The sequence below is a fragment of the Polypterus senegalus genome, chromosome 13 (assembly GCF_016835505.1).
Source record: "Polypterus senegalus isolate Bchr_013 chromosome 13, ASM1683550v1, whole genome shotgun sequence".
Classification (NCBI taxonomy): domain Eukaryota; kingdom Metazoa; phylum Chordata; class Cladistia; order Polypteriformes; family Polypteridae; genus Polypterus; species Polypterus senegalus.
In genome coordinates this window covers 87,763,797-87,786,392 of record NC_053166.1, presented here as the reverse complement: position 1 = coordinate 87,786,392, position 22,596 = coordinate 87,763,797, and the positions used below count along the sequence as shown (strand labels likewise).

Here is a 22,596-nt window from a genome sequence, read left to right as displayed (position 1 = left end):
TAAACTGTGACGGTCTGGTTTGACTTCACATTCCTTGGTTGCTTCTGGGAGCCTCTTGAAATTAGATCTGCCGATAGTCATGAACCGAGGTGAGCTGGGCAAATGAGGACTCACAGAGAACTTGTCCAAATAATTTTGAGCCCCTGAAAATGGGAATACCATGTATAAAGATGTATGTCTTTTCTAAACAGTTTATACAATATTTTTGTTAAACCTCTTAAATTAAAGCTGAAAGTCTATACTTCAATCACATCTTGATTGCTTTGTTTCAGATCCATTGTGGTGGTATAGAGTGCCAAAATTATGAAAATTGTGTCACTGTCCAAATACTTATGAACCTGACTGCATATTTGAACATAGGACCCTAAGATTGTTTCGGCAGCAAAACTGTAGAACTCTTGCAGAATATAAAATAAAACAAAGAATTATTTAAAAGAACAGGTAACGTAATAACTGAGAAGGCTTCTCTGCGTTAGCTTTGCTAACTTTCATGTGACAAACATTAAGTTTTTTCTTCTCTGCTTGGTCAAATTTTGACAGCCATGGCTAAAATATTACCATTCATTCTTCAGTACCTTCAAAACAAATGATGGATGGACTACAGATGAATAAAAAAGCATTCGTAAGGAAATTAAACTTTTAAAGATAATCAGTGATGTCCAAGTAGGTGGACTGACTACTCAAAACCACAGAGATATTCCCAAATGACCAGTTGCTAGCACACAAATACCATATAAAACCCTGCCTTGATTTCTGTGATTTCAACAAACTGTGTAATCATCCAGGGTGATGAGGGGCGATAGCCAACTGACAGAAAATTTGGGTTTCCCTTTTGAGCAGGACAGGGTACCCATCTGAAACTCAAGCTCTCCGAGCAGCTGCATACAAATATAGAGAAACACGCAGATGACAGCATTGTCTGCTTTTGGGGTAGGGGGGAGAGTTGCTAACTGACAAGGACAATAACAGAGATGGGGATTTGAGTAATGACAGAAAGGAAACAGGTGAGGCGAACAAATTCTCATAGCTGTGCTTCACTCCCATCATCTCATTGTCCATTTACAGGCAGAACAGAAGTGCTGCAACTGTCTTCCTTCATCTGCCCCTCCCTATTGTGGAACAAAGCTCCCCCCATATCCACCTCCCAACCCTCCTTTTCCAATCCTCTGCCCTCCCACCATCTCTCATTTCAGACATCTCCTATAAAACATCATTGTTATCCTAACTAAGTTCAGATTCTCCTTTCTTTGTCCATCTCACCCTTTGGAGCCCTTGACAGGTGGGTGTCTTTCATTTGTGGATCATTGCTGTCTTTTTAGCTCTCTGTCACTTTCTCTTTCTGCCTGTCTGGTTACCTATTTGTTTCATCACTATTGACAACTTTATTGTGTGAAACTCTTCATGTGGATTCATTCAAAACGCTGGCTTCTCCTTTACTGTGTATATTTTATGGCTTGGTAGAGGCAGTTAAAGGATGCACCCATCTTACACGGGCTGTCATCTTTTTATTTACCTCATCAAAAGTAAGTTAAAAACAGCTGAATGGTCCAACTGTATATTGTTTATGTAATTAAAGTTTTAATCCCTAGCGGTTTTGTTTTACGGTGTAAATTTATCCACTCACCCATTGCTTCACAACACGTTTTCGTTACACTAAATGAAAGGATAGTTTGTTCTCATTTACTTTTTTTCCTTAACCAGATTTTAACAGTTATAGTAGCTGAGAAGAATAACTGGTTTGTCCAATTACAGTAACTATTATGACCTTTTTCTAAAGAAATGCAAATCCTAGAAGATCCGTGGTAACTATTTTTCCCCTTTGTGGTTGTGACGGTCCTCCGATTTCAGCGCTTGGCAGGCTCCACAGTGACGCTCGTTTCTCGTTGGCGCTGAGATTTTATAAGCGAATTACTTGCTTGTGTTGCTTACAGTGGACGATAACATGAAACTGGACAACTTTTGACAAAACTGGAGTCTGTATACATGCGAAATAATTCACCGATCGGCAAAGGACCGAATGCCAGCGGAGCTACGAGATCCGAGCTGAAACCGAGGAGGGCAAATAGGCGAAAGACTTTTAGTGCAGCAAACCAATAGTTTAAAGCTGCTCGTCTCTCGCCCTCGGAATTTCCATCGCAATGCTATAGCAGCTGCCGTCGGTTACTTTAGATTCTCTATCCTATTGTGTTCTGAGAACTTGGCTTTTTCTCATCACTTACAGCATCGCTTCGAGTGTTGCTGGGACAGAATGTAGCTGTCAAGGCTGTCGTCGCCTTGTGCCGACCATGCGTCACAGCCTTGGCATCGCTTCTCTTTTCACTGGGACAGATTTGAAGCATCGTTGTGCCCGTGGCTCAGCCAGGGTGCGGACTGGTATTTCAGTGTAACATGCTAAATATAGCAGCTTACATTCTGTTGAACAAGGACACTTTGAGTGATGATCTCTTTGTTCTGTCCAGGGAGCATATAAATACAGTGACACGACGAGCTATTCCTAGAGGGGTGAATTAACATTGGCTTAAAGGACAGTCAGGCAGATACGATATTTTATCGATTTTTTTTTTTTTGTCCATCTTTGTCTTTAATTCGATGATTATATTCCAGTAGGGCAAGGTGCTAGATGCCTCGGAAGGCTCGGTCACTTGTTAAGTTTCAAGTACAGCTTACGTGCACATTTCCCACCGGGGAAGGACAAGCAGCGGAGATGTAGCCCTTCTAGTTGTGTCGGGTCAGGATATAGTGTGGTAAGGCGAGATGTATACCCTTCATTGTTCGGAAAAGGAGTCGATGCCTCACCACAGGATCACCATCAATCGAGTTTACCAAAGTATATTTTTCGGAACAAAGTGGATTCATTTATATCTGAGAATAGGTACAAGTTTGGGAATACAAATCAGTTCGAGGACTCAGATTTATTTTAGGACAGTTGAATCTGTTAAAATGCAAGCTTGGCTATATGAAATTCTGAACTGCTCCATAACAAGGAGCCCCTCTGTTTTCAGTCAGAGGTGCTTCTACCGTAATTAGGCAAGCCGTTATTTCCCAGTTTCTATGATTTTTTTCTCCCCAAATATCCGGAAATTAAAGATTATTAATGTTATATTTGTAGTGAATGAGGCAGAAATTTATATATGTTAAATATGGAAAATTCAAGCTTTTTCCATTTATTTTTTCTGGTTATTTAGACAATCATTTACCAATAAGCATATTAGTCTGTAATAACTGCTCCATTCAGAGACATTTGCACTGAAGTCAGCTCTGCTCAATATTAATTGTCTGTATTCAGATACAATTAAGATAGCAAACTCCACAGAAAAAGTGAATTAAAAAAGTAAGCCTTTAAGGATACATAAAAAAACACAAGTCTTCATTTTATAGTAAGTGTCAATCTGACATGACAGTACTTTTCTAAATGCCAAATACAATGAAAAACTGGTCAGCTAATTAAACAATTAGATTAATTAAAAGGTAACAATGACTGTCTAAGAAACTGGTTGGAACAAAAACATACAGCTACAGGGAGATCTGAGAACTGAACATTTAGAACCACTGTACCAAGGGAGTTTAAAAGAATCACACATTTTTAGCAGCTCCAGACACCAGTAAATGCCAGTAACTTATAATGTTTTCTACCATTTGTGAGTAAGCTTTCTCCAGGTTTACTATATGGCTTTACTCTTGCCTAGGCCACTATGGATAAGTTGCAGTAGACAGTAATCCATTCCAGGGTATGTTACTGCCTTGCCTGATGCTGACATGGTAGACCCCAACCGTCCGCAAATTGGAAAATGAATACATCACTGAGTGTCTTTACTTTATAGCTTGCACAGCAAATGCAATATAGAGTTATATATGATCATGACAATATTTTACTGGTACTTGTTACATTTTAAAATTGTTTTTAGGTTGGGATAAGAGGTAATCTGCCTAGTGTTTGGTGGTCAAGGGTCCTAAGTGATCTCTGGCTTGTCCTTTCCCAACTTATTTTGACATATTTTCTTTGTATCTTTCTATACTTTGAAAATCAATAAAATTACTGAATGGCTGTGTCATAAAAACAGTTGGCACAGATATTCAAAAATAATAATAATGGAATTAGTACTCAAAAAGAGAATATTTTAAAAATAAATTACCTACAAGCAGTTTTGTTATGTATCAAAATTTAAGTCATACAATTCTTATGATCTGTTATTGAGACTATATATATATATATATATATATATATATATATATATATATATATATATATATATATATATATATATATATATAAATAAAACGTAGCCTAAAGTAATGGCTTTTTTGATTTATACCAGTTTGTCTGCTGAAAATGATGATCTAGTTTATGAAATAGGCAGCTAAAGGAATTGCACTATTTAAATTGCTTATCTTTTTTTCCTCATTTACTTTTTTCTGAAGGCACAGTCTCCCATTTCCATGAGTGAAACATTTAAATATAACAGTGATGGTACACTTAAAAATAATGGTTATTTAATGGCAGTTTATAGTGCTTTACTATAGTGTTCCTTGTGGTATTATTGCTTGACAAAGCACCATTTCATTTTGGGACAGACTATTTGCATATGAAGATGGTTCTTTGTGCTTTAAAAAAAAAATCTCATTGGTAAAAAAAAAAATACAAAAATTGTTTGTTAACCTATATACAAAGTTTAAGAAAACCTGAACTTAGCTTGAGTTATTGTATACAGCAAGAGTCCTTTTATAATCATGACTCATTGGTATTTCACAGATGCGTTATCGATTGTTCATGGATTTTTACTGCAGTGTTTCCCAACCTCGGTCCTCAGGGCACACTGTGGCTGCAGTTTTTTGTTCCAACCAGATTCCTAATCAGTGACAACACCTAATAACACTGATCTCATTTAATTAGCTGATATTATTTTTCTTTTATTCTACATTCAGAAAAGCAGAGCAGAATGATTTTTACATTTATAAGACATTTAGAAATATTTCTGCTTTTTCTATAGATTTAAATGCTTAACTCTCTTTTGTTGATTTCATTATATTTGGTCCTTTCTCTGTGCAGTTTTTCCCCTTCATTGTATCTTATCAATGACAATCAAAAATGAGCAGAGCAGACATGCTGGCAAACAACACTGAATAATCAAAGGCTGCAACTACTTTAGCATCAGACCCACTAATTAGTAAATAATGGATTAATTAAACACCTAGAAAATTAGAATGAAAATCAAGATGAAAATATTGTTGAATAGAAAAAAAATACATTATTCCCATATAACTGCTTGGTACCTTTTAATTATATATATATATATACTTATTATATTATTATTTACTGTCAAATAACGCAGAGTACGCAACACGTGTTTCACCCTTATTTGGCCTCATCAGGCGTACACACTCCACTGCACCCCTCACGGGGATCGAACCTCGAATATCAGCGTCAGAGACAAAGTCCCTTTATGCTGCGCCACGGCATGTGGTTTGTTTATTGACAGCCTGGTGATCGGAGTAATTACATTCATAGCATCCTTAGTATGAGTCTCGATCCGATTGTATGGGTGGTTACCTACTAGGTAACACATGTGGTTGGTCTGCCAGTCTGCAAACATCCGTCATGGGCCCTCTCAGTTGCGAGAAGCAGATCATAGAATGTTACATAGTTTACTGTCAAATAATGCAAAGAGTACACGGCACGTGTTTCACCCTTATTTTCTAATTTCTATATTGTTCCCAAAACACAGAACTTAGGAAATAACACATCACTTAATTGGTCCAGGAGTCCAATTAAAAACAGAAACTGGTTGGAAGAAACGCCTGCAGCCACAGTGTGCCCCCAGGACCGAGGCTGGGAAGCACTGATTTACTGTATGGAGTTTTTTATGGATGTAGATAAAAAAAAAAAGTTATTTCTGGAATCTTCATGTGGATGGGTCTTTTGGGGACCAAAAATGGTTCCCCTATGGCATCTATCTGAAGAACTGCTCTGGCACCTTTATTTTTAAGAGTGTACATGTTAAGTCAGTCAGTTTGTAACCCACTTAGCTCTGAATGGGTCATGAGGGATACTGTAGCCCTGGACAAACCCTGGACAGGGGGCCAGTCCATCACAGGGTGAGCACACACATCAGACACAAACTTTGGCCAATTTATTATTGCCAGTTTCCCTAACTTGCATGTCTTTAGACTATGGGAGAAAGCTGGAGTACCCTTAGGAAACTCACACAGACATGGGGAGAATATGCAAACTCCACACAAGGAGGACCTGAAATGCAAACCCAGACCTCCTTACTGCAAGGCGGTGGCTGTGCCATATGTACCCTATATGTTAGGTGTGTGTGTGTACATCAAATAAGAAGACTCACTTATCTACTCAGTTAACCGATTTGCGTAAGGAAATCAAAACTCTAGCTAGGTCCTGACAAAACTGAAGTCCATAACTGAAATCCTTAGACCTTACCAAGCTTGAATGGTACTGCCAAATTTGAAACTCAGACTTTATTCAAATGCAAGATCGCTCATCCTCTTTTCTTCTCAGAAAATGCAGACACACAAACTCACAAAAGGGAGTCTGACAAATGCAGTTATACAATGCTTAGCTCTGTTGCTAAGTAGAAATGCTGACAATAATCATGCAAATTCATTCCAGTTAAGTCAATTAAACTTGTTCTCTGTATCACCATATGATTTAAGAATTGTGTGCAAATATGATCCGTAAAGCTTTTGTCAGGTAGACCTGCACATGTGTTCTAATATCTGTCAGTAACTAATTACTTTGGCTGTTTTTATTTATATTTGCTTCATTTATTGAATGGTACTGATCTGTGCATATTTAATGCAACATAGCAATCTTATAGACCTCACAAAGTGCCCTCTAACGGTGCATTCTTTAAGTGGTGCTATATAAGAAGAACAAGAAAAAAAGACTGGTATACTACTACATATTATTTGTAAGCAAATGTGTTCATTATACCTTTGTAAACCAATGAACTGAAATGACCTTTTTTCTTCATGATAACCTGACTGTCCACCTGTAACATGCAGCTTCTGATTTCTGTTTCACAGGAAGCCTTATACTTAACACCACCATGTCAGACATTGAAGAAACAGGAGAAGAGTATGAGTAAGTGCTGGTTAAAGTAAACTGAGACTGATGAGAGGGATAAAAGAAAAAAGGATGAGCAAATAGCATCTGTGAGGACAAATTATGGAGAAGCAGGAGATGGGTGGGGACAGGAGTGGAGTGATTAATGAGTTAACATGGGGTTATAAGCCACTGCTTTGAAACATCTCTAATGCTATTTTATATTTTTTATTTCAGGGAACAGGAGGGTAAGTATATTTATGTACTTGTTTGTCCATCTGATGACTAATGCTCATCTCATACTATATATTGCAGCTGGTTTTCAACTATTTTTAAGAAGGACTGAATTACTCATTGACTCCCTATAGCACTTTTAATATCCTGTACAGATTTAAGTGCGACACATAACATGAACAGTATGGCAAAAGGAAAATATAAATTGTGATAATATACCCCATTTTATTGACGGCTCTTCTTATAACAAGGCCATCATGCTTTGGAGATGATGCCCACTGTTATCTATCCATTGTGGCATGTAGTGACATATTAATATAAATGGCTCATGGTATCTACAGTATATATATATATATATATATATATATATATATATATATATATATATATATATATATATATATATATATATATATATAGATATATAGCGCAAGACAGAGCCCCCCACCAGCAATTCGAGCGAGAGCAAAAGCATTTGCCAAGAATGTTTTCCTTAATCAAGAACGAAAGTCGGAGGTTCGAAGACGATCAGATACCATCGTGGTTCCGACCATATACGCTGCCAGCTGGCGAACCTCACCCAGCCCGGACACGGAGAGTATTGACAGATTGATAGCTTTATCTCGATTCTGTGGGCGCTTGTGCATGGCCGTTCTTAGTTGGTGGAGCGATTTGTCTGGTTAATTCCGATAACGAGTGCTAAATAGTTACACGACCCCCGAGCGGTCGGCGTCCAATGTCTTACAGGGACGCCGTCCATCCCCGTCCCTCGCTCTGGGAGGTGGGGGTGCGGCGGCGGTTCTCCAGTTTTCAGTCGCGGACAATTGTATATTGCTCTCTCCAAAGTTCCATCTTTTCATTCTCTTACAGTCGTATCCTCAAACCCACCCCATTCGGGTGACAACTGTGTCTTTCAGGAGGTGTTCACCCATCAATACATAATTATGCGGCGGCATACGCCGCAGGTTGGCTAGTAGCTTTATAATCCGTTTAAAAGTATAGCGAGTGTAAAAAAGCCTACAACAAGTGAAGGACTTCTAAAGTCATCCTCATGTGTCAGCTGCAAGGGTTACTCACGTCCACCACAAAGTCCTAATAAATGGCCCTTCCAAGAAGCGTTAACTTCATTTCTCCTCCATACGTTTCGGGGTGTATTTTGGGCGCATATTGGATAATATATTGGGTGTGTGGGAGCCGACTTAAAACTTTTACAGCGCAGGGTAACAGTTGAGTTCGTGGGGCGGAGAGTCGGTAAACGAATAACAAACGGGAAACACTCGACCTCTCTTCAACTCTGCTTTTAGACATGTACGCCCGATCTGGAATTATACATTGTAGTAATTTTAAATATTCTTTCAAAGTGACTTAAATAATCTAGCTGTATGCAATGCGCAATTCAAAATGTACATGGTCCTGTTGCCCGCGTATTTTTTTTTAACTTAATAGGCATCCTACAGCTTATAGTATCTGTTGTTTAGCTTCATTAAGTATTGAATACATCGTATGTGCTTCATTAGCTTAAATAACCATACAACTTTTATAAATACATTTCCAAGTGCGTCCTGTAACACATGGCCCCTTTTAGCAATTAAGGAAATTATACTACATAATAGCAAATAGTGCTCACAGGGTAGTGTAACTGGAAAGTTGTACTCACACCAGGTCGGCTCTCAGAGGACACATTGGTCGCACGTGTTTTCCAGCTTCTTTGACAATCGCTACACTTCATTAGATGACAAATCTACGAAGACTCCCAGAGAGCATCAGCCCGAACTGAAATTAAGTGCTTGCAAAGTGTCGTCTGTCCCGTGTATTTGCAACTTTATTTATTTATTTTTTTTTACAAACAAAACAAATACTAAACAAATCAACTAAACAAGCAATTCAAGTTTAAGTTTAAAACGTGCAAAGACAACATTTTTCAGTCTGCAGGAAGACGCCCGCGCAAACGAAAGCCAATCAGTGACCGCCACGTCACGACAGTGGTATGACAATCTTCACCTGCGCATTTTTAAGTACCTCTTCCCGAGCTCTCGTAAAGGAAACTGGCAGAAATAAACCTCCTGATTCCTGCTGCAAGTGATAAAGCGATACATTACAGCGTTCATTTTAAACAATTATTAAAAACCTATCATGCACTTTACGGTCCAACTAAAAATTAGTAAGTCGACGCTCGGTGGAGTCATGTTAATTACGAGTATAGTAAAATGTAGAACTTCACAGTACTAAATAGAAAACACAAATCAACTTACCTGATGTACTCCTAACTCCTGACTATGTGCTCTAGTTACCTGAAACCTTGTTGGGGAAAAAAAATCTGACTCTGTTCACATCTGTTAATAAACATACCAGTGATCTTGATAAAAATATGGGTAAGTACAACTTAAGGCATAGTACACCAGCCTTCTGTCAAATATATATATGCCAGACAGAGCATCTGCATATTCAGATGTGTAGAAGGTTTACTACAGATGTGTGGTTCATTCTTTCTGTCTTGAACATTTCCTTCTGGATTTGGATGCCCATATCTATCTATCTATCTATCTATCTATCTATCTATCTATCTATCTATCTATCTATCTATCTATCTATCTATCTCTCTGATGCACACATTTATAGTTATAAATTGGTAATAACAACCATCTGCACACATAGTCATTATAATATTTATTTCTATAGCTGTATTCATGTGAGATATGTAACTCAAAGTTCTTTACCAGAAGTTAAAAATTACAGGAACAAATTAACTGAACAAAATCCAAAATTAATAAATAACTACAAGCTTGCTTACAGTAATACCAATAAGTAATAGAAATGGCACCATCTTTAAATGTGGAATATATTGCTAAATATATTATTTAGTCTCTAATGATTAGAAAAATAAGTGCGATGCTATGCTCAGATGGTGAGGGAGAAGAGGAAGACAAATGATGCCAAAAAGGGGAACACATACAAAAGGAGTGTGTTTAGTCACAAAATAAACACGAGAATGATGACATCACCAGTAAATTATGAATATGCTCCCACTCCTGAATTGCGGCCAAGCGCTGCAATTTATTAGCCACAAGGTCATTTGCTGTCCTGCCAGTTTTCTGTGTCCTTTTAAGTTCGAGTTCAAAGTGGAAAGGCGTCCCTGTAAAGACCATTGGCATAACTTGCCTTGGCAGTGGTGAAGAGTGGCCTTTGAATTTTTAATCATGACTTTTTTTTACACTGTGTAGAAGAAGAACAGGAAGCAGAAGATGAAGGTAAGTTTGTGCCTTTACCTTTTGGTATTTCCTCGGCACTTCACCCCCAGTACTCACCCCAGCAATGCTGTCTGAATGTCGTTCTGGTCATGCTTTTTCCTTCATGTACAAGCCTGCAACTCATATCTTCCTCTGATCCTCACTGATTGAGAAAATGCGTGCTCCCTATTCCCCTCAATGCAGTGGTTCATAAAAACATAAAAGGTCACTGCAAACACATCTGTAGTAAAAGCAACAAAATCAAATAACATTGAAAAAATATTAACAGTTAATACTCATCAACAATGAAAGAAGTACAACGTGAAGCTGGAATGATAAATTTTACCTTGTGGGCAACACTGAAAAGAAAATTTCTCATACCTTTTGCTAACTTATCTTTTTAGATTGTCCTCACTTTTTACATTAACCATAATTTAGATCTTTTTTCTTATGCCAATCTCTGTTATTGGCAATGCCATCATTGTATCATCATTCCACCAATTAGGCGACTATACTGAATATCAAGGTACCCATCTGTGTGTGTGACTCTGACTGATGAATAAAGTAATATCAAATCTTTTGCATGGGGAGCAGCCTGACATTTACAAGATTCTAATAAGTAATGCTAAATAAATAACACTAAATACACACATATATAATTGTATGTATACTAATGGAAAAAAGAAACACAATCTTTTCTGGAAAGTTTATATTACAGTTATTAACTTGTATACTTTAACAAAAAGCTTTCAGTTTCTTGTAACCGTTAGAATTAGCAATCCAGCTTGTGCATTGGGGCATTTCTACTTGCCAAGCACACTCTTAAAAATAAAGGTACCAGAGTGGTTCTTAAGAGTGATGCCATAGGGGAAACAATTTTTGGCTCCAAAAGACCCATCCACATGAAGGTTCCAGAATGAACCTTTATTTATTAAGATCTGTATCAGGCTTCAAACAGTAAATAACTATGACTGGATGATTACAAATTTGTGAAATACCAATGCGCCATGATTTTAAAATGACTTTTGTTGCATATGTATGGTTAACACCGGCTACGTTCAGGTTTTCTTAATGTGTTAGTGTCCTGCTAGGTAGCCTACTTTACATTAAAAATGTAGTTTTCTTCTACATATTATTAGTTTTTAATTTTTTTTAATTAAATTTATTAGAATCAAATAACATTACATACAATCAAGTCAAATTTTACAAAACTATGTTTGAAACAAATCAACCTTCACCCCTGAGAAAGAGAGTTAGGCCAACAGAATAAAACTTTTATAGTAGTAAAAATAAGTAAATAAATAAATAGAACAAAAAAGGGAAGAGAATCCACTTCTTCAATTTAAATGCTTATTTGTAAAATGTTATAGATTAGATCATGCGAGGTTCTGAAGAAGTTTTGTACAGATCCTCTAAGTGAGAATTTCCAATTTCAGGTAATATATAACATCAGTTATCAACTGACTTAAAAGAGGTGAATTAGGATTCTTCCAGTTGAGCAAGATAAGTCTACATAGTGAAGTAAAGACAATTACTGTTTGTTTGCCTTTCTCCACTTTAAACCCACGAGGAGGTACACTAAACACAGCTATTAGTGGATTAGGAGGGATTGTGACTCCAAGGCTGTCAGAAAAGCATTTAAGGATTTTGGTCCAAAATGGTGTTAATTTTGTGCACATTAAAACATATGGCCCAATGAGGCTGGAAGTTGATTGCAACATTGGCAGGTTGTTTTTCAAAGCACAAAGAATCTACTTCAAATGCAAAGAACCCTTTTCAAAATGAAATAGTTCTTTGTGAAGTTCCATGTTGAACAATGCCTGATTAAGTCACCTTTAAAAGGAATTTTATTTAAATCTTCAGTCAGAGCAAAACAATGAGCACACTTAGTCAGTGTGTGCAGTGCCTCAAATGTAACCAGAAGCAAGGGAGAAGTTACCATTGCCATGCTTTCCAAGACTGGGTTAACCTCATGTAAATATACCAGAGCAGTGCCAATACATCTGACTAGCTCATCTCAGAGATTGTCTTCAAATTTTCTACCCTTATTGCTGCTAAAACTGCCGGTAGACACAATGCATATATTTGTGGCAGGATGGTGAGGAACGGTGTCCGAATTGCTGGTCTTGGAGTTTGGTCGCCTGTTAGATGCCCTCTGTGCACACCTAATACATGACCGCCTCACCCACAGCACGAAAATGTCAGGCCATATACAGCTGCTGTGGTCACAGCTCTTCTGAGGAATGCACTCTGGGGTGCAGGAATAGGAGGGTAACATCCCATAATTGCACATTCAGTGGCTCATGTGCAAGACTTGGTTACATAAGATACTGAAGAACTGTAAGATGACCGTTGGTAATGTTCACAATTGTTTTTTTTATTGTGGTCTTTTGTGTTCATATTATTCTTATTTATTTTATTTAAGCGACAAAGGTTGAAATTCCAATCAAACAATGAGTGTTGCATTTCTTTTTTCCATCAGTATATTTACTAACTAACAGTTAATATATGATCAACAGTAACCATTAGGAAATATGTTTATCTGAATGCCAGTGCAGAAATTTGTTCAGCCAAACTGGAGAAACAAATCCCTGTGATATGAAGGACCTGTAAGTCCGAAATATACTTTTAAATCTTTATAATTGCATGATCAAATTGCTTTAAATTTGGGTTTACTGACTTAAATGTAGCTAGAAAACAGGAACAAATGTAGGAACATAAATTATTCATTTCATGTTACTGTCTTAATATTAGTTATTTATTACCTGCAATACTAGCCTGGATGAATGGAAAATGTAATAGACAGTGTTGTAGTGCCACCTAGTGACCAAGAGGTGAATTTAAAATAATCACCCTAATACGCTTCATAAAATTAAAACACCTATTAGAACATTCTGTTTTATTAATAAATGTAATATCCAGTTTGTCATACAAATATAAAGGCATCATACTGGAAAAAGGACAGTGCATGATGAGTACTGTGACCACCATCACAAGAGTACACTTAAGTGCATACCTAAAGTCAAAGAATTCCAATTCACTTAACCTCCACATTTTAGGGCAGCGGGGAAAAATACTCCAGAAACAAACTGGGATTTGATCCTGGTCCCTTGGACCTGCAAGTTTGCATTTGCCATTACACCAACTCTTTATTTTGTTACCTTTTCTTATTCATTCTTTTACTCATTGATCCCTTTATTTTTTTTGTCCAAGATTATAAAGAGATAGAACACATCCCAGCATCAAAGTTGGGAAATACTCTGGAATTGGTGCCTGTTTATTCTAGGGAACATTGGAAGACATTCCCCGTCTCTTATTGGTGCTGTTTGTCATGTTATTTATACACTTTCTTTTTGTACACATATCTAGTGCAGTGTACCACATCACCTGCTGTAAATAATATGGTATCACTGTTTAGCATAGATAATATTTATTAGGGTGCATCTTTGGAATGTGGGAGTAAATCCATACAAGTACAAGGATGCTTCTGGAACTGAAATGCCACACTACTAACCACTGAGCCGCCATCCTTCTTCGACTAAGGAAAAATCTGGCCACTCATGAACTAATGTTAACTGTGTTAACTGTTTTATTGCATTTTTATATTTCTTGAGGGCAAAGATTATTCTGGCAGTATTGGGTAGAAAGTGCCAGTCTGCTAAAGAAAAATATATTTTTTCAGATTTAAAAAATGTAATTACTTGATGAATTAAAACATATTGTTTAACTTTAAGTTATAATTTGATCTAAACTAATAACAGTATAGAGGCCCCTAATAGATGTGAAGGCACTAATGTTTTTTCTTATTTACAGGTGCCGGTCATAAAATTAGAATATCATGACAAAATTGATTTATTTCAGTAATTCCATTCAAAAAGTGAAACTTGTATATTAGATTCATTCATTACACACAGACTGATGTATTTCAAATGTTTAATTTTGATGATTATAACTGACAACTAATGAAAGTCCCAAATTCAGTATCTCGAAAAATTAGAATATTGTGAAAAGGTTCAATATTGAAGACACCTGGTGCCACAATCTAATCAGCTAATTAACTCAAAACACCTGCAAAAGCCTTTAAATGGTCTCTCAGTCTAGTTCTGTAGGCTACACAATCATGAGGAAGACTGGTGACTTGACAGTTGTCCAAAAGATGACCATTGACACCTTGTACAAGGAGGGCAAGACACAAAAAGTCATTTCTAAAGAGGCTGGCTGTTCACAGAGCTCTGTGTCCAAGCACATTAATAGAGAGGCGAAGGGAAGGGCAAGATGTGGTAGAAAAAAGTGTACAAGCAATAGGGATAACCTCACCCTGGAGAGGATTGTGAAACAAAACCCATTCAAAACTGTGGGGGAGATTCACAAAGAGTGGACTGCAGCTGGAGTCAGTGCTTCAAGAACCACCACGCACAGACGTATGCAAGACATGGGTTTCAGCTGTCGCATTCCTTGTGTCAAGCCACTCTTGAACAAGAGACAGCGTCAGTCTCGCCTGGGCTAAAGACAAAACTGCTGCTGAGTCGTCCAAAGTTATGTTCTCTGATGAAAGTAAATTTTGCATTTCCTTTGCAAATCAAGGTCCCAGAGTCTGGAGGAAGGGAGGAGAGGCACAGAATCCACGTTGCTTGAGGTCCAGGGTAAAGTTTCCACAGTCAGTGATGGTTTGGGGTGCCATGTCATCTGCTGGTGTTGGTCCATTGTGTTTTCTGAGGTCCAAGGTCAACGCAGCCGTCTACCAGGAAGTTTTAGAGCACTTCATGCTTCCTGCTGCTGACGAACTTTATGGAGATGCAGATTTAATTTTCCAACAGGACCTGGCACCTGCACACAGTGCCAAAGCTACCAGTACCTGGTTTAAGGACCATGGTATCCCTGTTCTTGATTGGCCAGCAAATTCGCCTGACCTTAACCCCATATAAAATCTATGGGGTATTGTGAAGAGGAAGATGTAATACGCCAGACCCAACAATTCAGAAGAGCTGAAGGCCACTATCAGAGCAACATGGGCTCTCATAACACCTGAGCAGTGTCATAGACTAATTGACTCCATGCCACGCCACATTGCTGCAGTAATCCAGGCCAAAGGAGCCCCAACTAAATATTGAGTGCTGTACATGCTCATACTTTTCATGTTCAGACCTTTCAGTTGGCCAACATTTCTAAAAATCTTTTTTTTGCATTGGTCTTAATTGATATTCAAATTTTCTGAGATACTGAATTTGGGACTTTCATTAGTTGTCAGTTATAATCATCAAAATTAAAAGAAATAAACATTTGAAATACATCAGTCTGTGTGTAATGAATGAATCTAATATACAAGTTTCACCTTTTGAATGGAATTACTGAAATAAATCAACAAATCATGATATTCTAATTTTATGACTGGCACCTGTATGTGACAATAAAATTTTGGTAATTTAAGACTGCTTAAAAAAAGGTTGGTCTTCTCAGTTCTCATTAAGCATTTTTCTTTACTGCGATTTGAGAGTCAAACCTCTTGCCATATTTTGCAATGACTCAGTGACAATAACAGTTTTTTCCTTATATCACTGACACATTAGAATACCTCCTTATGTTTTCCCCCAGTAAAACACATAATTGCAGCTTGTGATACAACATACATTTCAAAGCAATAGTACAACAGGAACAGCAAAAAATGAATGTGAATATAAAGTGGAAGTCATTCAGCCGCCTTTTAATACTGACCTGAGTATAGGTGTGGGGCATTACCCCCATGGTCAGATGTCATAGCTCAAAATTGTCCAGTTGTGGTGCTAGTGTTGAAGACACCTTACTAAGTAACACTGATGGAGTGACAGGAGCAAACAGGGACATCTAAGACTATTATTAAGTTATTGATTTATCATTAAGATACAGAAGAATCTTCTTTTGTAACCATTGTGGTGTATGACCCAGACACAGACAGGCAGACATGTTAAACTCACCCCACACATGTATATTGACGAAGTCCATATTTACAAATGAGTGCTCAAACCCCAAAAGTCCCCAAAGTCCTGGCCACTCAGTCCAATGCCTTCACTCTGTTCAGGCCACCTCCTTGCCTCTCCTCCAAGACCTTGTCTTCTCCTCCCGACTCCAGCCATTGTCTGAAGGGAGGCGGCCCCTTTTATATGCACCCAGATATGCTCTAGGTGTCCTCCAGTGTCCGCCCCTGTCTGGCGGAAGCACCGGCTATGTACCCGGAAGTACTTCGGGTGTCCCCAATCCTCTTTCCCCAGCACTTACGGGTGTGGCGGAAGTGCTGAGGTCCAGGGCTCTCTAGGCACAGGGGCGCCCCCTGGTGGTGACCACGGGCCCCTACAGGGTAGAGCTTGAAAGCTCTGTACCCATGGCCCCCAAAGGAACCAGGGTGGTCACCCCCACATGGTCTGAGGTGGACGTAAGCACTCTTCCGGTCCTCCTGAGCGTCTCGGCCGGGTTGCCACCCCAGGCATCTTCGACACCATACAGAAGTAAAAGACATGGTATTCTGAGTTTTGTTAATCCCTTTTTAAGTATCCACCTAAGTGTATGTGTTTGTAACAGCTACATAGGTGAAGTAAAACATTCAGTACTGATGAACATGGCCTGTTGATTGGGCATACATTTGATAGGAACTATAAGCCAAAAAATAAATTAATACAAACAAACTTAGCAGTGTTTTGAGCACCACCTGGAACAAAATTAATGGCAGGACTATGCATTTGAACCAAACTTTTTTTTGCTCTGGCATTCTAATAATTATTGCTTGGAAACTGAAAGTCAAGGGCAAGCTAATATCATGGAGGCCTGGCAGACTTCAATAAAATTCACTAGCTTGTGTGTGAGACTTGGTGGTCAGCAGGTTTGATAGGATACAGCACACTGGTTTCAATACTTGCTTCTGACCGCACATCAATTGTCTTGTCCCCTGTTTGTGGATATGTTGTGCTTACCAGTTAATCACATTTGTGAGGCTCTGCAATTGAACATGGATGAGAAACTACAAAGCAGCTTTAATGGAAATGCTAGCAATTTTTGGTCTCATGTAATCTCTGAGGAACTGGTCAGATGCAAGTCATGGTAGTATGCCATGTCTAGATCATGTAAGAAAGCTCTGCCACTTCTACAGTGAACACGATTGCATTATTAAAAAGGCAAGCCCATTTCCTCAATGAAGTATTAAAGGAGCTACATCTACAATCCTAAACTATCTACTCCACCATCTCACTCTTACCCAGTGTAGTGACTACTGAACTCAGTGAAAGCGCTATACGGAACCAAAACGTTTTGACTATTGATCAGCATGTTGGCAGACCACATCTAAAAACACATCAACATCACCTCTGTGACCAACAAAATCTTTACAGCATCCAACGAGAGGAACCAATAAGCAGGCAGAAGAAGATACAATGGCTATTCTCCTATTTTTTCTCATGAAACTAACAGGTTAAGTCTTTAATTCTGAGTATTGCTCATATGTAACATTTAATTTTATTCATGCTAATAGAAGCTGGATGCACCAGAACTGATTTGAGGTGGGCAATATGTCAATGTAAAAACTATAAAAATGGTGTAGTTGGTTCATCTGATTTATCAGATTATAATTACACTAGCTGGCAAATCCATATAATTGGCGGTTGCTTCTTTGTTTATGTAAGCATAAAGGAGTGCTTTTAATCGTATTTTTCCTTTCTCTCTGACCAGAACAAGAACAACCAGAAGAGGGTAAGTCACAAAGTGATTTTGAAAGTGTTTATTTGTTTAACTCAAAAGTATTAAAGTGTCTGTGTGTGTGTTTAATCTTCTCTTTTCAATGCAATGCAAAGTTGTTGATTGGCAGAAGTCTATTGCACTCTTTTAATAAACCTTTTACTGGCTTCATATATACATTATTAAACCCACTTAATTCAATTTATAGTCACAGGAAGACACAATTTGTTTAGGTCAATTTTGGTTAAAATCATTCCTTAAATAACAAGATTATAAAGGTTAATGGTTCTTTTACTGGGGAACCCTAGCTGGAGAGTGTGGCCAACTTTTACATAGTACACTTACACACACATCCAGACTCACTTACAACAGACCAAATGAGAGTTGCCAATGTCCAATACGTAGTAGTACACGATAAGCTGCAAAGATGCCAAGATATATCAATTTTTACTATATGCAAAGAAAAAAAATAAATTAATCCATGCAAGGACTGTGCTCCATTTCAGATCATCAAAAGCAAGCCCATCTTCACCTTTCTCCATGCCGGAAAAAATATTGCTCAATTTCAAGGACCATCTCTGCAATATATAAAATTGTTTGCAGTCCTTCCCTTTTAAAGATCCAAGAGGACAGTGGGAAAAAGATCTCTTAATCAATATATCAGAAAAGGAGTGGAAAATAGCAATGCAGAGACTTCACTTGAGCTCCATATGCAGAAAGCATACAATCATTCAACTCAAAATTACATATTGAGCAATCTGTCTCGCCTAAAACTGTCCAAAATGTGTTTTGTAAAAATTGATCTATTTTTATGGAATGAGTACAACAAAATTAATAAAATTGAAAAAAAAAAAACTAAGCCCATCTTTGGTCTGAGACCTCAAATGAAAACACCATTCTCTTATTTGGCATTCTAATGTTTTTTTTTATATAAGTGAACAGCTCTTTCTTAAAATTTACCAACCCTTAATCTAGTCAATAAGCATTTAATTCAAAAATCTAAACCATAGCCAATAAACATAAAAATTCCTGAATGGGGGTAATATGCGGAGTTTTCAAAGCTGCCAAATCCTGATTCTCCATCAGTTCTCACTACTGTGTTCCGGTGTTGTGTTTTAAAAATCTTGACAATGAAGTCCTCTGTGTTTTTTTTTTTTCTTTCAGTAGGAGGGCATCAGGCCCACTCTTACCCTTTCTTTGTCCTTCACAGTTCCTCTTATTGATGTCTGATTCTTTTTTAGGACCTCTAGCTTCCTTTTAACAAGATTTTACCTAGTCAGTCAGATGATTTACAACATTTGTAAATACATATAGAGTAGTTGTGTGACTAAAGAAAGATAGGAACCAAAAACCTGTGTTTTGTGGGGTGTATATCTAATACTGTTTATTTATGGTTGTTTCATGAGTTTTCTCTTTATTTTTCATGTTCTTGCTGTTCAACAACTTTGGACTTGCTGGCATCTGACTTACATTGAAATCAACTAGCTCAAGGTAACTCTCTAAATTGTCACCCAGTCTCCCATTTCCTTGCATTGATTGTAGTGTCATATCCTAAAATTATTGTTTACTTCTGAAAGTTCTATTGCATCTTGGACTTGCCTTCTTCTATATGTCATATTGTCTTTTCTCTCTTGTATTCTTTCTATAGGTTTTTTGACTTTTTTCTTGTGTATCCAATTTATGCTTTATTCACCTTTGTCCTTTGTCATTTATTTTTACCCTGTCCTTCACCTCTTTTGCTTGAGTCTAACAATAAATCTGGTGGCTTCTGTCACTTGACTTGGGCCTGATCAGTGCACTAGCTTTCCTTAAATGTCTACAGTATGTGTCTGAGTCATCTAACATAATTCAACATGAGTTTAAACCGTGCCTGCAACATTCATTGTCCAATCCATGGTGGAGTCCTCCATGTTCAATTAAACCTGGCTGTTAAATCAAAGAGTAAGCCTAAATATGTAATAGAAGTGAGGGACCCAGTTGGAAGTAAGGTGACAAACATATCAGAGCAAGAACTGTTGCAGAGAAGAGGCTGCAGCATAGATTGCTAGTTACAACATAAGGTAAGGTTAGAAAGACAGCTAATTACTTTGTTTTGTTTTCTTTTTTTCTAGAGGAAGAACGCCCCAGACCGAGGTAATTTCACTGTTCTTGTGCATGCAGGTCTTTTTTTTAATTCTGTCCCTTTTATTTTCACCTCTGCCTATTTTGTAGTACTTGTAGAGAATTTCAGTTTTCTCTCTTGGTGATTTGGTGATAAAGTGACAGACTCTATTGTCATTGCCTTAGGCTTCAGGGTACTGTTTTATTCTTACATTAAACTGAACGTCTGGGGAACTGTAGACAGGTGTACGAGTTCTGCATCCAACCATTACAGCAGCACAGTGCTCATTTAGTGTTATTAGGGTTTTGTTAGGGCTGAAACATACTTTGTCTTCTAGACCTGTGGTCCCTCAGCTTGCACCTCCAAAAATTCCAGAGGGAGAGAGGGTGGACTTTGATGTAAGTAAACATTTATGTTAAATTTCATTGAGGAAAAAGAAGTATTAATGGCTACTGAAGTAAGATTCTATTTTGTAAGTGTGGCATTATTGCAGGACATCCACAGAAAACGCATGGAAAAGGACCTTCTGGAATTACAGACTCTAATTGATGTCCACTTTGAGCAGCGGAAAAAAGAAGAGGAGGAACTCATTGCACTAAAGGAGAGAATTGTACGTATTTTTGAAATTCAAAGCTAAGACATTAAATAAGGAGCAATACTAAGAATAGGAGAAGATGAAAAGAGGAGAGTGTGCAGATAGAGTAGTGGAATTGATCCTGGGTGAGAGTAGTAAATCTGGGAAAAACAACTGAGGATGAGGTAATATCTATCTATCTATGAATAGATTTTTTTGAATCTATGATAATAAAAATGGTGTGAGTGGTGAGAATGAAAAATCAGGGGACTGAAGAAAGTAAATCAAGTGTTTTGTAATAAGGATAGTAGAAAGTCATTGGTAAAAAGGAAAACATATTTCTTGACATATAAATGTAGATAAAGTTATCTTCTTAAAATGGTTGTGAATGTACATAAATAAAATTCTAAAAGATGGATGAATGGCATTTATAAACGTAGGAGAAGTCAATGCATTATCTTGTTTAAAGTAAGAGAAATATCAGGTCATCAGTGGGAAAGAAAACTCTCCAAGTTAGATCTTCACCTTTTCTTTTGTACCCACACTTTTGACAAAAATGGAAAAGGAGTGGCCTAGGAAAGAAAAAAAAACAGGATGAAATGAAAGACTGAATCAAAGCACAGTTGGAGTTGAAAGGCGCAAAGAAAGTAGGTGGGAACAGAGCTATGAGTCACAAAAAAGTAGAAAGGGCAAAAAAAAAAAAAAGGGTAACACCAAAACAAGAGACCGGCTTAAAAACTATAGACAAGTTGTAACAGCCTGGTACAAATGACAGCATCACTGCAGAATTTGAAAATTCCACAGAAAACAGTGCAAGCCAAGAAAAAGGATATAGCCTTGGAAAAACTGCCTGGTGAAGTTGATTTAGAGAGTGAAATGGTTGATTAAGTATTAGTAATGTGACCGGATGACGTCGATTGATTGTTGAGTCCAAAACACAGGAAAGATTTGCAGTTACAAAGACAATTTAAGCAGGTTCAGTGCTGAGGAAATTGTTTAACATGTTCATCTATACAAAATAAGGAAAGTGGTTGGGGTGCCTTTATATATTGATGGTAAAGAGTGAAGTTCATACTGACATATGTTAATCAGCAGACAATTTGGATATAAAATGAGTGAAGTTCACCTGAAGATATTTTGTAAAAACATAATGTAATGAGTAGTTACAAGAAAATACATAGAAATGTTTGTGTTCAGGAAAACCGGCGTTCTGAGAGAGCAGAACAACAACGCTTCCGGGCTGAAAAGGAAAGAGATCGGCAGAACCGGCTTGCAGTGAGTGCCTCTTTGCTCCTAGTAGACATGCAGAGGGAAAGAAAACGAGCAGCACAGATTTATCTTATAACCTCTCTCCACAGGTTGAAAGAATGAGAAAAGAAGAGGAAGAAGCCAAGAAGAGAGCAGAAGATGATGCCAAAAAAAAGAAAGTACTCTCCAACATGGGTGCTCACTTTGGAGGCTACCTGGCAAAGGTCTGAATTTAGAAAAACCTTTTAAAAGTAAACTATCTGATTTATTTTTGTGCCACTTCAAATAATGACAGGGAACTTTGTCAAAAATAGGTGTGTTTATTTAAATAAATCACATCAATAACATGCAATGGCAGGGAAAACTCAAAGATGTCAGTGAAGTAAAAAATGGAAAAGAAATGCTCCACTCCATTTACTGTCTCCCTTTACTTCTAGACTGTGACCTGTAC

The 22,596-nt window shown here is 37.6% G+C and overlaps 2 protein-coding genes across 5 annotated transcripts in view; one reads left to right on the top strand and one right to left on the bottom strand.

Annotated features, from left to right (window-relative positions):
* prl (prolactin) overlaps positions 1 to 9,028 on the bottom strand; it is a 45,431-nt gene extending 36,403 nt beyond the window's left edge. The window contains exon 1 of one of the 3 annotated variants that reach the window (XM_039774721.1): positions 8,955 to 9,028. The gene's annotated coding sequence lies outside the window, so the exon portion shown is untranslated. Of the gene's footprint in view, positions 1 to 8,924 lie in introns of all 3 variants that reach the window. The other 2 variants (XM_039774723.1, XM_039774722.1) reach the window with 2 other exon arrangements.
* Positions 1,195 to 22,596, top strand: part of tnnt1 (troponin T type 1 (skeletal, slow)) — a 33,861-nt gene continuing 12,459 nt past the window's right edge. Inside the window, exons 1-11 of one of the 2 annotated variants that reach the window (XM_039774719.1) lie at positions 1,195 to 1,279; positions 7,045 to 7,102; positions 7,301 to 7,311; positions 10,519 to 10,545; positions 18,217 to 18,237; positions 19,708 to 19,713; positions 20,334 to 20,355; positions 20,661 to 20,721; positions 20,817 to 20,933; positions 22,095 to 22,172; positions 22,256 to 22,369. In XM_039774719.1, coding sequence (XP_039630653.1) covers positions 7,068 to 7,102; positions 7,301 to 7,311; positions 10,519 to 10,545; positions 18,217 to 18,237; positions 19,708 to 19,713; positions 20,334 to 20,355; positions 20,661 to 20,721; positions 20,817 to 20,933; positions 22,095 to 22,172; positions 22,256 to 22,369 — 492 coding nt within the window. In that variant the 5' untranslated portion in view covers positions 1,195 to 1,279; positions 7,045 to 7,067. The remainder of the gene's footprint in view (positions 1,280 to 7,044; positions 7,103 to 7,300; positions 7,312 to 10,518; positions 10,546 to 18,216; positions 18,238 to 19,707; positions 19,714 to 20,333; positions 20,356 to 20,660; positions 20,722 to 20,816; positions 20,934 to 22,094; positions 22,173 to 22,255; positions 22,370 to 22,596) is intronic. The other variant, XM_039774720.1, reaches the window with a different exon arrangement.